The 14658-nt window shown below is 48.8% G+C and overlaps 1 protein-coding gene across 2 annotated transcripts in view; it reads right to left on the minus strand.

Annotated features, from left to right (window-relative positions):
* IMMP2L (inner mitochondrial membrane peptidase subunit 2) overlaps positions 1 to 14658 on the minus strand; it is an 875599-nt gene that overhangs the window by 820640 nt on the left and 40301 nt on the right. The window contains exons 1-2 of one of the 2 annotated variants that reach the window (XM_019543387.1): positions 5668 to 5775; positions 2736 to 2873 (exon numbers count right to left, since the gene is read on the minus strand). In XM_019543387.1, coding sequence (XP_019398932.1) covers positions 2736 to 2873; positions 5668 to 5670 — 141 coding nt within the window. In that variant the 5' untranslated portion in view covers positions 5671 to 5775. Of the gene's footprint in view, positions 1 to 2735; positions 2874 to 5667; positions 5776 to 14658 lie in introns of those variants that run through there. The other variant, XM_019543389.1, reaches the window with a different exon arrangement.

Consider the following 14658-nt stretch of genomic DNA (forward strand, 5'->3'; position numbering starts at 1 on the left):
GCCTGAGCAGGGCAGGACAGGGGTTGAGAGGTCAGGTAGGGGTTTGCGGGGGGAGGGGCTGATCAGGGCAGGAGTCAGGGGCCCGGGTCAGGCAGGACAGGGGGGCAGGGGAGTGGGTGGGGCCAGCGGTGGTCCTCCCCCCTCTCCTCCAGCCCTCCAACCCCCCTCACTGGCACTGGCACCTTTGTGCTGAATATGTGGCCTGGCCGGCACGTGTTTCAGCACCAGGGAGAGGGACCAACCACAGAGACACTCTGGCTTCAGAGCTGCCTCCAGTTGCCTCAGGGCACCCTCCTCCACTTTTTTAAACTTTGAGTTTTTTAGACCCCTGGATATCCAGAGGTCTAATTTTCTTCCCGCACTGCAAACTTGCAATGCAGGGAACCTTTTTTCATTCCCACACATGGCTGTTGCCCCATCTCAAAGGGGTTTGAGACAGGGTACAAGGCACATGCACGCTTATCTGGATGTACCCAAAGTCAGTGATGGCTTGAAAATGGCATTTAAAAGTTTGCTTTTTGGGAATTGAACACACACACACAAGAATGGTTCAGGATGGGTAGCAGGGGTTGATTTCTAAAAACCTGGGTCTCGCAGAGTTTTCTCAGCCTTCAAAAGCAGACAGGGAGTTTAACAAACAAGGACACATAGGCTGACAAACTGGGGCATGCACAACACTGTTCCGTAACATTGAACAAGATGGCACCAGCTCACAAGGCCGAAGACAGGGACATAGAATTTGTGTTTTGGGAGTGGCATGCATAGATGGGCTTGGAAAACAAGAATTGGAGACTGCATACATTTTTAATTCCTCTTCACACCTGAGCTGAGCCCTTCTTTCCCATTTCCAGTGTTCCCGGTTTCTTCACCAGCTTTAAATATCTTGCAAACATCACCAAACAGCCCCAAGCAGTTCATGCAGAATTCCCCTGTTGTCCCCTCTCTCCACTATCACATTTGATTAGCATGGCCCCACCTGCCATGAGGTGAAGCCAAACCAAGCTGCCCTATGGCTCACCTGTGTATAAATTTTTGGAGAATCCCACGATTTGTGTCAAGAACACCTAGTTCCAATCAAGAACCTTTGAGGTGGGTATCTGGAGTCCACACACCTACTAAGCAGTGCTGAGCTGTGGGTCCCCATGGCTTTAAACACCATTGACTCTGGTGGGAACCAGCCCAGTGAGCTCTGTGGTAAATCAGGACCCTTTTGGCTTTGCACTAATATCATTCATAGTATGTATTATACATTAATAGTGCCAAAGTGCTACTTAAAAGGGTGTTTATGAAGTGCCTGTGCTAAAACTTGCAGCAATGTCAAAAAAAAAGCTAAATGAATCAGTTCTGGATGAACTAAAACTACGGGTACCCTATGCAAATTACTAGAGCTATGTTTATTTTAAGTATTGCTTTAAAATTTTTCAAAATTTGTTCCTCACTTCCATGTGCTCAGGAAGAACAGGGTCTGATAGTAAGGAGGGAGAGAAGGGACTAGAGGGGGAAGAAGTTAGGGGGACAGAGGGCAAGGGGCTATTTGACCCCCCACATTAATTTCCCCTGATGTGTCCATGGGAGAGGGACAAATTCAAGATAAGTCTCCAATAATTAGGTTCTATACCTAGAAAATTATATCAAATGTATATATTTTCTATATAGAGTCTAATTATTGGAGATGATCTTATATTCAAGCGAATATAGTATTGTTTTAAACAGAACAGCTTCAAAAACGCAGCCTCTTCTACAGTCTAAGTTTTAGTCACAGGAGACCGAAATTTTTAGTAATCTAAATATAAGAGAATTTGCCAAGTATAGTTTTTGTTTTACTAGGCTAACACTCTGAGAGAATTTTTTTATTACTGACGCTGCATACATACATTCAAATGATCTGGGAGAATTCTCCCAGGTTTGTTTTCCTGGTAGAAAAACTGACCTAGAGACCCCTGAACAGACTTTTGAAGGCAAAGGCCCCAAGGAGCAGAGAGCTTGCAGTGTTGATGCTGAGCAGCCAGGGGGCGCTTGTATACACATCTCAGCGTGCCCTACAGGCTTCCTGAGGCTGCCTGTAAACAGATGGCAGCCATGCACAGAGCAGCCCTGATTGGCTAACCCAGACTGTCCAAGACCAGCCTGTGTCTCACTGTAGTACAATGTGGGGATTGTGAAGGGAGGGCACTCTGCTTTCCTGCTCAGCTGAAGCAGTATGGTCCAGCCCAATTAGCACAATGTCCTAGGGGAAGGGAGAACAGAAAGGACTAGGATACTGAAGGACTGTACTGTGGGTTCTCTCAGAAGCAAATGTGTATAGACATTCACTCTCACAGGAGAAACTCTCCTGGGAACAATTTAACCCTGGTTGTTATCATTTCTCCCAGATTATTTTTCTCCCAGAACAGGCATTTTTGTGCCAGGACAAAAATCCTGAATGTCTGAATGCCTGTACACTTGTGGTTTCTCCAGGAACAGCAGTGACTCTTCCAGGAGAATCCAAATGTCTATACATGGCCTAAGGGCCTATTCTTTACACATTACACAAATATATATGAGACAAAAAAAAAAGAGAGAGAGAGAGAAAAAGACAGACAGACATACATAAAAGTCAGGCATTTATATTACAGCATAAAACTGAGACAGGAATAAGTCCTTTGCCACCCACCGCTGAAAGTAGATTTTTAAATTATTTAAAATTCAGCCACAGGCCTTGATGAAATACATGGATTTAGTGGAAACAAAGTTACCTGCATTGATGCTCCTTCCACTCGCGCTACACAGGCAACTCTATCGAGAAAAGTCACTGTCACAGGAACAGCAACAAAGAAACCTTTTAAAAAAGCTTTAATGTATCTCCTCCCCAAGTCTCGAGCTTGTGCCATTATCTGAAAAGATGAAGGAAAAAAAGTGGAAGCATTAAGAAAACAAGCCTTAAATTACAGAAGCATTTTTCATGATGATCAAGCAAAAACACTTAATGATAAATGAACTGTCATTTGTCAGTGCTCCTCAACATCTGTTACAAAAAGATGAATGAATACAACACAAGGAAAAATTAGAAGCCTGCAGTGTTTAAAAAGAATTTAAATTTCAACTAGTATAGACAAAGGGAGTCTGATGTCTTCTCTCATTCACTTCCCCCCCTCCCCACAATTTAGTCATTTGATGTGGTACTATATTATCAGCAATGTGTGATATAGACAGCAATGGCCAAGCCATTTGTACAATGGCACTGTTAACATTTACCCAAATAAAACCCAGGTACAAAACTCCAACAAGATTTTATCAACTAGACGGACGGACACATCATCAACACTCCAAAAATATTTCTCCTTGCCATTATTGAGACTACAACCCAAAAGAGAAAGCTACTTTTATTCATATAAATGACAAGACTGATTCTAAGATTCAGTGATACAGAAGACAAAAGTTCCTCTATCAGGCCTCTGCTTTCACATATGTTCATTCACACACACATTGTTGTGTGGCAATGCCTACAAATTGCCATATTTGCAGAAAACACCACTGCAACTGTTTCAGACATTGATCCAATGGAACTAGTCATATCTTATCATGTGGACATACAACTGTGGTATAACTTCTTAATTCTTCATCATGCAACTGCAGACAGACCAGACAACTTGGTAGACTAGTGATGAAATACAGATCATTTCAACTAGGGGTGCACCAATAGAGATTTTGGGGTCTGATAACCAATAGCCAATACCAATCCAACCCCCCCCACCCTGCACCAGGAAAAGCCTGCAGCGGCATCTTGCCCTGCATAGAATGTGGGGTGTAACAGGGGGCCTTCTCAGAGCCTGCCTAACAACAGCCCCACCCACCTGTTCTGGGCCAACCACCTGCTTCCACTCCTGCCATGCCTTGTTAATTAAGTTGTTAATTAGGCAGGAGGCTGCCCATTTCTTGCCCCAACACCAAGAGGTGTTACCTGCAGCTCCATTCCTCCCCTACACCACAGCCCAAGCCTTGCAGATGGTATCCACTGTTGTTAATGTCACCAGTCCAACACTGGGCACCAGAATCCTCCAATCAGGACCTCTCTAAGATTCCTCCATTCAGGCGGCCTACTCCACATTCATTTGGGGCTGCCTAGCTCCCTGATCTGTTCCCCCTTACAGGTGTGGTCCCCCTGGGACCTTTGGCTACACAGGCCCTGGCCTCACCTCCAAACCAGTTGGAAGCCCAGGCCCTCAGCTCTGGGCATCCCTCGCAGTGGGCCCCTGGCCCTTTGACCCTTCTGGTCCTGGCCCCAGCATTGACCAGTCGAGGGATTTCAAGACAGGTTTGAGTCTGTAGCACCACTCTCACTCCTGGGTCCACCTTCTGAACCCTACTAGCAGGTAACCCACCCAGTTGTGGGAGCTGGGGTTAAGGTGCCTGGACCCACCTTTCACCGGGTGGTAACTGACCTGGTATTTCCTGAGGACTCCCACGCCACTGGGAGACCCACCAGACCACCCACTCCCAGCAGGGTGCAGCTTTAGGTTATGCCCAGAACCAGGAGCTTCCTAGCCATCCCCTACAGCTCCAGCCCTTACCTCCAGGATAATACATGAAGCCTTGTAGCTAGGCGATGTTGCTGCCTGACCTGCCAGCAGCAAAACCTTCTGTTTATATAGGCGGCCAAAGATCTAAAATGGCCACCACAATAAAGCACCTGCTGGCTGCTTGGCTCAGTTCTTAAAGTGGCAGGCACCAACAGTGCCCTGCCACAGAGGGCATGCGCCCCCTGCCCTCAGGGTGCACACAGCAGTGGGAGCTGCCTGCTGCCCCCCCCCCCCAGCACCCCCGGACGATTACAGCTTTGTCCTGTGCCCCGCCCCAGCTAGGCAACCCCTGCCCCAGCCCCACTCCCTCCCTCCCTCACTGCAGGGACCTTGATCTGCCCCCCCACACCCCTTCCCTCCACCCTCCCCTTCCACCACAACAGAGTTACCAGCTGCACACAGCTCTCCACACTGCTGGGCTATGCTCCCTACTGCCTACGTACTGCACTATGGCTGTGCACACGCATTTATCGGCCAAATTATCAGCCACATCAGGCCAATTTCCAATACATTCAATTTTCTTTATATCAGTGCTAATCTGATATTGGCCAGATGCATCCGTGCACCTCTAATTTAAATTCTTTAGTCATTATTTCATATCTAAGCTGCTTACATTGGCTTCTGAAAATTTCAGTTTCTCATATCCTCCTAACATGATATTACCTGGCATTCTATACAAACAAAATTGCAAGAAACATTACACTTACTTGTTACCATGACTATATCACCTAATTCAAATGGTCTGCAAAGGTGATCATTTGTCTGCTATATCAAGGTCTGCCTTCTTGTCCTGAACATTCAAGACCTTTCATTCCATTGTCTCTCTCCCTATTCGTTGCCTTGTATTTTTACCACATCAGCCCAATTCTTTCTTTTCCATTTCTGGTATAATACATTAAAACAAATCAGCCAGTATTTATTAATGAAAAGTGGTTTTTTTCTGTAATCAGAAATATAAAAAGTCATGCAACATAAACATACATGGATACAGATTCTATTCAGAGAGATCATATCCAAAGGTAAATCCAGCTAGAATAGCTGAATTCATCTAATGGATGATGGTAGATGAATTGGATGAATCCCTCTTCCCTCCAATACACAAACTCACCATTGTAATTTACACTACTTAAAAAAAATATCTTCAGTGCAAGGACTTTCTCTTACTATGTTTGTAGGGTGCTTAGACCAATAACCTTCAAATCACACCTTGGTCCTCTAGCAGGAACTCCTGTAACGCAGGGTGAAATTGCTGCACTTAAAATTTACAAGAACTGACAGCACTGTAATTTTAATTTCTGCCCCAACTCCTGTCACAAATTAAAAGATTCCAGATGACAGACTGAAAATTATTAATAAATGTGGGTCAAGTTTAAAAGGTTAAGGGGATCCGTCTCATGATTTAACTTCTAGGATTAATAATGCTACATGTGAATCACGCCAAACGTCAAGCAAACTTTCAGCGCTTAAAAAAAAAAAAAACAGCAACATCATATATAGGCCACAGAATAGCCGTTAATCAACTGATGGCTTATGCTCAGTTAGAAGTATATGCATCTCATATGTACAGATCACAGGCACCATCCAGCCACTTCCCCTTTTAATAGCCACAGACAAGAAGTATAATGACAATGAACATAGTGTGGAAAAAGACATCACCTGATGGTGGCACAAGTGCTAAGCAAACAGACGTTAATACCATTCATTACGGCACATGAAAGGAAAATAAATGGCACAACAGAAGATGGTAATAGACAGACTCTGCTGCTTTATTGCAGCAGACCTCTACTATCGCTGTGGGTCTTTTCCTGCTCAGTCAGACCCACTCCTGCAACTATGGGAAAATGGGTCTGGCTGGGCAGGGAACAGCTCCACTTCAGCCCATTAATAGAAGTTTTCTTACATACAAAGAGTAAAACTGATTGTGGCTTCCCTCAAGTTGCAAGTCATCCAGCATGACTATGGGGAATATTTTTTTGAGGAAGATACTATAAAGTATTACTAGAAACAAGTTGGTTCAGTCTTCTTAACTAAAGAACGTTTAAGAGTTACAGATGATTATAATTTGTTATTGGTCATTATTCCTTGGAAACAATTCAGTGCTAGACTGACTATTTCTATTATAAAAGGTGTTCCAAGTATTTTTAATGAAAAATACTGCAAGCTGAATTTCTGTCACAGACAGAGGTTTAACGTCATAAAGAATTAAACTTAAGTGGCAAGCACCAATTCTGCAAAAATAAACCATCAGCATGTTTTTCACCTGAATTCCTTACAGATGTCAATATCTTTTCAATGACAAGATCTTTCACCTAAAGACTGGAACATCTTTTCTATCTTTCTTGACATTATCCTTCATGAAATGTAAAGCTTTTTTTTCCCTCCCATCAATTTCTCTCAGGCAGATCTTCTTTATCATTATATATGACACTTGATGATAACAGAGGCATAACTGGTACATATATTAAATACATCTATCTCTGCAATTCAGTGATTTTTTTCCTGTACATCAGATTTCAGTAACTAATTCTTCCTGAAATATTCTTCATTTTCATCAGTTGCTTTCTCTGTGTACCTGAAGCACATTGTGAAGCAGAACACTAAGAACTTACTGATCCAAAATAATTTAAAGAATACTATACTTCCATCTTATTGTTTCAGAACAGACTATTGAAATCAAGCGAGCAGAATGGACTATCACCTAAACTAGCAGAAATTCTTGGACTACCCCATACAAAACAACCCTGTTAATCATTTCCCTTGTCCAATCTTTTCATTTTCCGTGTCTTTGTGAAAAGCTATGTAGCAGAATTCACAGATTCATTGGAATCTGACAGGGCCACACCATAAGCACTTCTGCTATGGCCTTGAACTTGAGCCTAAAGTACAATAAATGCAGGGGTTCATCAGTAGTGAGGTACACACATAAAATAACTGGCCTAGGTTCAAAATCTGCTTCTGCCTTTATTAGGATAGTAGTCTAGAGGAAAGGGGGCAGAAAAATTAAGTTAGGCAAACACTGTTCAACACCAGCAAACGATTCAAGGCTTCTGCAACTCATCTGCAGAATTCCTGTTAGGAATATTTTGGTATTGGGAATAAAACTGTCTCCTACCTTCCCCAACCAGAGGGAAGATCGTTCCTGTACACAGTCATGACTCCCACAGGGCCCAGTCTGTATCAGGTGCTAACATGGTGGTTGGGGTAACACTTGTGTTCTTTGGATTGTTAGCTGGGGGCAAGGGCCTTTTCAGCAAGCACAAAGCACCTGCTTCTCAGTGAGTAACCCCAGGGCTTGGTCCATTGAGCCAATCATGGTATCTTACTCTTTCATCAGTCCCTGCACTGGATACCCCCTTTCCACTGCATTATAAGCTTCACTCACAAGGTACTCTATAAATTTTACATCTCCCTACTTATTCAGTTTGGACTCTTATGTTTTTCACTCTTCCACTCCCCCCATCCTGTTTGTGTGCTCCTTCCACAAATTAGATCCACCACTTGTGTGTGACTGGCCAGACCAGCAGCCTCTCTTTATTCACATCCCTACTTAAGACACACTTCTGCAACATCCAAGGTGGGAAATAAGTAAATTAGCTCGTGTATTAAACCCTTTGATAAATTATCCTGCATCCTAACCTCCTTTATTTATATATTATTATAGACGTTGAGTCTCCTTATCCTACAAAACCCTTTTCCTACCACTGTAAAATCTTGTTAACAAGTTGTTGCATTATATCCCATTCAAATGGGAAAGGGAAATGATTGTGTCTTTTCACTGTACTCACACAGTCTTAGCAATACAAGATTCAGTGACGAGTGTAATCAAATAACAGGATTTCAGGAGCTAGACTAAAAGCCTTGTTTGTTAGGACAAAATACTGCACTCCCATTTTTATCATATTTAATCATTACCTCACAGATACAAAAAGGTTTTTGTCTTTTTCACTGACAGAAGTCCAGGAATTGCATTAGACTTCAGTGCTTTAGGACACACTGGCCAGGTCTACATTAGACACTGACTGCACAGTAGCCCAAGACTACTGAGCAGTAGCATCGCACGGCAGAAACCATGATGCGATGCTACTGTGCAGTAGTCTCTGTCTACTGTGCAGTCAACATCACAAAAAAGCCATTTGTTGGTAACTCAGGTATGAACAAGTACTAAATGACTACACAGCCAGTGTCTTGTGTAGACATGGCTGCCAGTATTACCAGTGTACCTGGGAAAAGTGGTTACAAGGCAGTCACCAACAGTATCCAAGCCAAATACAAGCTGTTATATTCCAAACATCTTGTGCGTGTAGTGACATCTGGTGCAGAGTTTCTTCTACACCTCTGCCTTCCTAGCAACTTAAGAGGACTGCAGCATTCCCACTCATCGAGTTTCCCTTCTCTCTGGCAGGACATGCAGCCTATGAAAGAGCCCCAGCCCCGAGAAGCCCCGGGAGCAGCAAAACGGGTGCCGCCGCGGCAATAAATTGCCGGCGACCGCGGAGCAGGGGGCGCCGTATAGGCAGTGCAGGCGCGGTGGGGCCGGCACCGCACGCAAGCCACTGAGTGGGCCTGGCTACGGGTATGAGTCCCCTGCGGGCCCCCAGGGCAGGAGACTCACTTACCCCTCCCAGGTGTGCGGCGGCGCTGGCAGGCACAAAAGCCTCACCAGAGCGGAGAGGAGGCGGACCGGAAGAGCCGGGACGGGAGTGGATCCCCGGCGGAAGCCCGGAGCGGCGGAGGCACGCTGACACGCACCCGGCACGCGTATTCTGGGGAAAGCGTAAGGCCCCGCAGGGGCAAGGCACCGGGGCGACAAGCCCCAAAGTCATTCGAGGCGATTGTAAAGCCTGGGGGCACCTCGCCCCAGTGGGAGGCTGCTTGGCCAGTAGCCAGAAGTGGGCTACGGGCCTCGGCCACAGTGCGCTGGGGGCAGAAGGCGGAGCCGCCCAGATGGGGCAAGGACCCTACGGGGGCAGACGGCTGACCCCAGCTGGGGGACGAGGGTCTCCTGAAAGAGGAGAGTGGGACCTGAGGGGAACCGGCAAGCACAAGGGACCCCGAGTCAGACGCCCCATGGTGGAACTGACTGTTCAGCTCGCAGGTTAATAACTTTGTATTTTGTACTAGAGGCATTGCCCCCCCCTCTCACCCGAGGGGAGACTGGGAGGGCAACCCGGACTTGTACATGGAGGCCCGGGTGAGGGTGTGGGGGTGGAAGGAGCCCTCAAGGATCTCAGATTTGGAACGACTGGAGGTCTCACTTTCAGACATGCACGCATCATAGAAACACATTGAACCAAGGAATCATCGAAGTCGTGGCAGACGGATCCGGCGTGGGCATTCCCAGAGTGAGGGTGCCCCAACTTGGAATTAGTGGACAACCATACGCAGACTACTGAGCGATTGGACTCCTTGACGGGCGCGTCGACATTTTGGTGCATTGGCCGGGAAGCGACGACGACCTTCTGAGCACACGGTATCGGCGCGATGGAGCACCAGGCGGCTGGACAGATCATGGACCCTATGCACCAGCTACTAAGTGTGGTAGTACAGCTGCTTCAGCAACAACAACAGTCCGTGAGGCAGATGACCTTGCAGGAGCACTGGATGCAGCAACAAACGTGGATACCCAGGGGCGGCGCGGAGTGGCGCATGCCAAAGATGACGCCGGAGGACGACCTAGAGGCCTTTCTCGAAATTTTCGAGAGGGCGGCCCTAGCAGCAGGAGTCGACAAAGCGAAATGGGCAGGCCAGCTGGGCACCCTGCTTATCAGACACAGGCAGCATACAGGGCCATGTCGAGGAGTGACGCCATGGGCTATGAGAAGGTAAAGGAGGAGATACTCCACCGACTAGATATCACACCAGAAAGGCACAGGCAGGCCTTTAGGGAGAGGAAGGCGGCTGAGGTAAGGACCCCCCAAATCTTATGGCAGACCCTGGCGGACCTGCTGGGCAAATGGCTCAGGCCAGAAATTGCCTCCAAAGAACAGATAATTGATCAGGTCCTGATGGAACAGTTGATTAATGACCTTGAGGAGGGAACCCGAAACTGGGTAAGGTGCCACTGCCCCACCTCCTCTCGGGAGGCACTCCAGTGGGCTGAGCAGTTTGACGCCACCCAGGGAGAACGGCGCCGGACGAGCAGCCCAAAAGGCATGGACCCTACGGCTAGGCGAGCTGCGGAAAGTAAAGGGGTCAAGAAAGATGGAGGACAAGGTCCCGCCTGTTTTACGTGCGCGAGGAAGGGGCATTTTGCAAGAAGCTGCCCGCAGGGGATGCGGGGAGGTTCCCTTAGAGAGAGGTACCGTCAGGATGACCACCAGACCTCAGAAGCGTGGCCAAAGGTGGAAGCGGTGGACTGTGGGGTGGGTAGCCATAACCAGGCCCACATTCAACCTTTGCCTAAGGTGCAAGCATGGGTGGAAGGAGTCCCCATTCAGGCAGTGCTGGACACTGGGTGTACCCAGTCCCTGGTTAGACCCTCACTCATTAGGTGGGAACAGGCTCCCCAGTGTGAGGGCATCAGCCTGGTGTGCCTCCATAAGGAGAGAAGCTACATTGAACGGCGGGTGCTGACCGTACGGGTAGGGGAAACCCAGCGCAGAATCCCAGTCGGGTTAAGAGAAGGAATATTGTATCCCATGATCCTGGGCCGCGATTGGCCCGAGATCTTCGATATCCTTGCACTGGGGAGAAGGTGCTGGAGCGAAGTAGGAGGCCTGATCAGGGAAGAAGGTCGGGAGGTCGACGACTTACAGCTTGGTGAGATGACCCAGGTGGAGCCGCTCCAGAGAGAACAGGAGACAGACCCAGAACTGCGCGCTTTCTGGGAGATAGATGCTCGGGAAGATACCTCCGAGGTAAGCCCCACGGGTTGCACCAAGCGCACCCCGTGCATAGAAATAAGGAATGGATTGCTTTACAGGGTGAAGCAGGGAAGGCATGAGGGAGAAGAGGTAGCACAGTTAATAATCCCACGTACCTTCTGGGAGCAGCTATTATGGCTGGCCCACAAGCACCCCCTTGGAGGGCACCTGGGAAGGGACAAAACGGAGGCACGGCAGACTCGCTGGTGCTTCTGGCCCCATATTTATGAAGATGTAGATAAGTATTGCCATTCGTGTCACGCCTGCCAAAAAGTTAGCTTGCACAGGCCGCAGAAGGCCCCGCTGCAGCCCATGCCAGTGGTACAGGAGGCTTTCTCTCGCGTAGTGTTAGATGTGGTAGGCCCACTCACTAAGAGCATAGCCGGGCACCAGTACATTCTGGCGTTAATAGATTATACCACCGGATTCCCCAAGGCTATCCCTCTGAGGGTGGTGACTGCCACTAAGGTGGCAGATGCATTAATGCATTGGGTGGCTACGTTTGGGATTCCGCAGGAGATAGTCACGGACCAGGTGTCCAACTGTATGTCCGCTGTCCTAAAGGCTTTTTGCAAAGTACTCCAGATTAAGCACCTTCGGACAACTGTATATCATCTGCAGACCAATGGGTTGGTGGAACGGTTTAATGGGACACTAAAGGGGATGCTGAGGCGGTGCACCCAAGAGGAGCCCCGAAAGTGGAGCCTAATGATCCCACCCCTGCTATTCGCAGTGAGGGATGCCCCTCAAGCCTCTCTAGGTTTCTCCCCCTTTGAGCTAACATTTGGGCATCGGCCCCGTAGTCTGTTGGATGTTAAACGAGAAGAATGGGAGGCTGGGCCCGAGCACGAGGGAAGGATGAGGGAATATGTACAAGAAATGCGAGACCGGCTGCAAGCAGCCCAAGATATCGCGTTGACTAACCCAGAACAGACACAGGTGCGCCAGAAAGAGAGCTACGATATTAGGGCACAAGCCCAGGAGCTAAAGATAGGGCAGAAAGTGTTGCTAATGTTACCAGATGCCACTAGCAAGTTCTCAACGCAGTGGCAAGGGCCCTTCTCAGTCGTAAGGAAGGTGGGGCCAGTTGACTACGAGTTTCTGCGCCCCAGGGCCAAGCGGAAACACCAGATATTTCATGTTAACCTGCTTAAAGAGTGGCGCAAACCTGAGGGACTCCTGATCTCACTGGGGCTAGGTCCAGGGGAGGAAAGAGGGCCGGCAACGGAGAGCCCAAATTGCCCACGCAGGGTAGGAGAGGTGCCTGTAGGAATGCATCTCAGCTCATCCCAGAGACGGCAGTTAATGGGGCTAGTTCATGAGTTCCGTGACGTCTTTACAGAACATCCCGGAAAGGCGCGGGACGTGAAGCACCAGATTATCACTAAGGAAGGACGAATAGTGCGGGAACGATGGCAACACATCCCATACCATAAGCGCACGTTAGTAGAAAAGGAAATTAAGATGATGCTAGAGCAGGGGATCATAACTCCTGCCCGGAGCCCGTGGCGCAGTCCAATAGTACCGGTAGAAAAGCCAGATGGGAGCCTGAGACTGTGCATAGATTTCAGAAGATTGAACGAACCGACACAGTTCGATGCAATCCTGATGCCACATATAAACGAGTTAGTGGAGTGCATCGGTCAAGCCAAATACATTTCGACCCTCGGTTTGTCTAAGGGATATTGGCAAATCCCGCTCCGGGAGGAGGACCAGTGCAAGACGGCGTTTGGCACGCCGTGGGGCCTCTTTGAATTTAAACGTATACCCTTTGGGCTCAACGGAGCCACCGCTACCTTCCAGAGGTTAACGGATTGGGTCTTGGCCCCTACCAAAGGTACGCGGCGGCCTATATTAATGACATTATCATATACACGGACACCTGGGAGCAACACCTGCAGGCCCTGCGAGCTGTGCTACTAGAACTGAGACAAGTCGGGCTGACTGCCAACCCGAGGAAATGCGTGCTGGGAAAGTGCGAAACCAAGTACTTAGGTTTTCTAGTGGGACAAGGCTGTGTTCGGCCACTGACGGACCAAGTGGCAACCATCAGAGACTACAAAGCTCCGACAATGAAAAAACAGATGCGAGCATTCTTGGGGTTGGCTAGCTATTACTGGCGCTTTATTCCTCGTTTCGCAGAGATTGCTGCACCTCTGGTGGAAACCACCAAAGGCCACCGGTCGGGGTAATTGAGTGGACCCAAGAACGACAAAAAGCCTTTGAAGAAGTAAGAAGAGCCTTATGTCAGGAGGTGGTCCTGCATACCCCCAACTTTGCTATCCCGTTCACTTTACAGACCGATGCATCAGCGTCCGCTCTCGGGGCGGTCATTTTGCAAAAGACAGACGGGGTGGAGCGGCCCGTTGCCTACGCCAGCCGAAAACTAAATTACCCAGAGACCATGTACTCCACTATAGAGCAGGAATGTCTGGCGCTTAAGTGGGGGGTGGAGTATTTTCGATATTACCTTCTAGGCCACGAGTTCAAATTGATTACGGATCACACGCCCCTGAGGTGGCTGCATACTACTAAAACTGACAATGCACGCATCATGTATTGGGCCTTAGCCCTCCAGCCGTATCGCTTCTCGATGACCTACAAACCAGGTAGGGCAAATACAGTGGCAGACTTTTTATCCCGATGCGAGGGAACGGTGGAGAGAGAGTGTCAGGGGCAGACAGTCAAAAGAGGAAAAATAGGAAGAACGCCTAGTGGCGTCTTGAGGGGCGGGGTGTGTGAGAGAGCCCCAGCCCCAAGAAGCCCCGGGATCAGCGAAACGGGTGCCACTGTGGCAATAAATTGCCAGCAGCTGCGGAGCGGGGGGCGCGGTACAGGCAGTGCAGGCGCAGTGGGGCCGGCACCGCACGCAAGCCACCGAGCGGGCCTGGCTACGGGTATGAGTCCCCCCGCGGGCCCTCAGGGCAGGAGACTCACTTACCCCTCCCAGGTGTGCAGCGGCGCCAGCGGGCACAAAAGCTGCACCAGAGCGGAGAGGAGGCGGACCGGAAGAGCCGGGACGGGAGTGGATCCCCGGCGGAAGCCTGGAGCGGTGGAGGCACGCCGACACGCACCCGGCACGCGTATTCTGGGGAAAGCGTAAGGCCCCGCAGGGGCAAGGCACCAGGGGCGACAAGCCCCAAAGTCATTCGAGGCGATTGTAAAGCCTGGGGGCACCTCGCCCCAGTGGGAGGCTGCTTGGCTGATAGCCGGGAGAAGTGGGCTACGGGCCTCGG

The sequence above is a fragment of the Crocodylus porosus genome, unplaced genomic scaffold (assembly GCF_001723895.1).
Source record: "Crocodylus porosus isolate Cpor-Errol unplaced genomic scaffold, CroPor_comp1, whole genome shotgun sequence".
Lineage (NCBI taxonomy): Eukaryota > Metazoa > Chordata > Crocodylia > Crocodylidae > Crocodylus > Crocodylus porosus.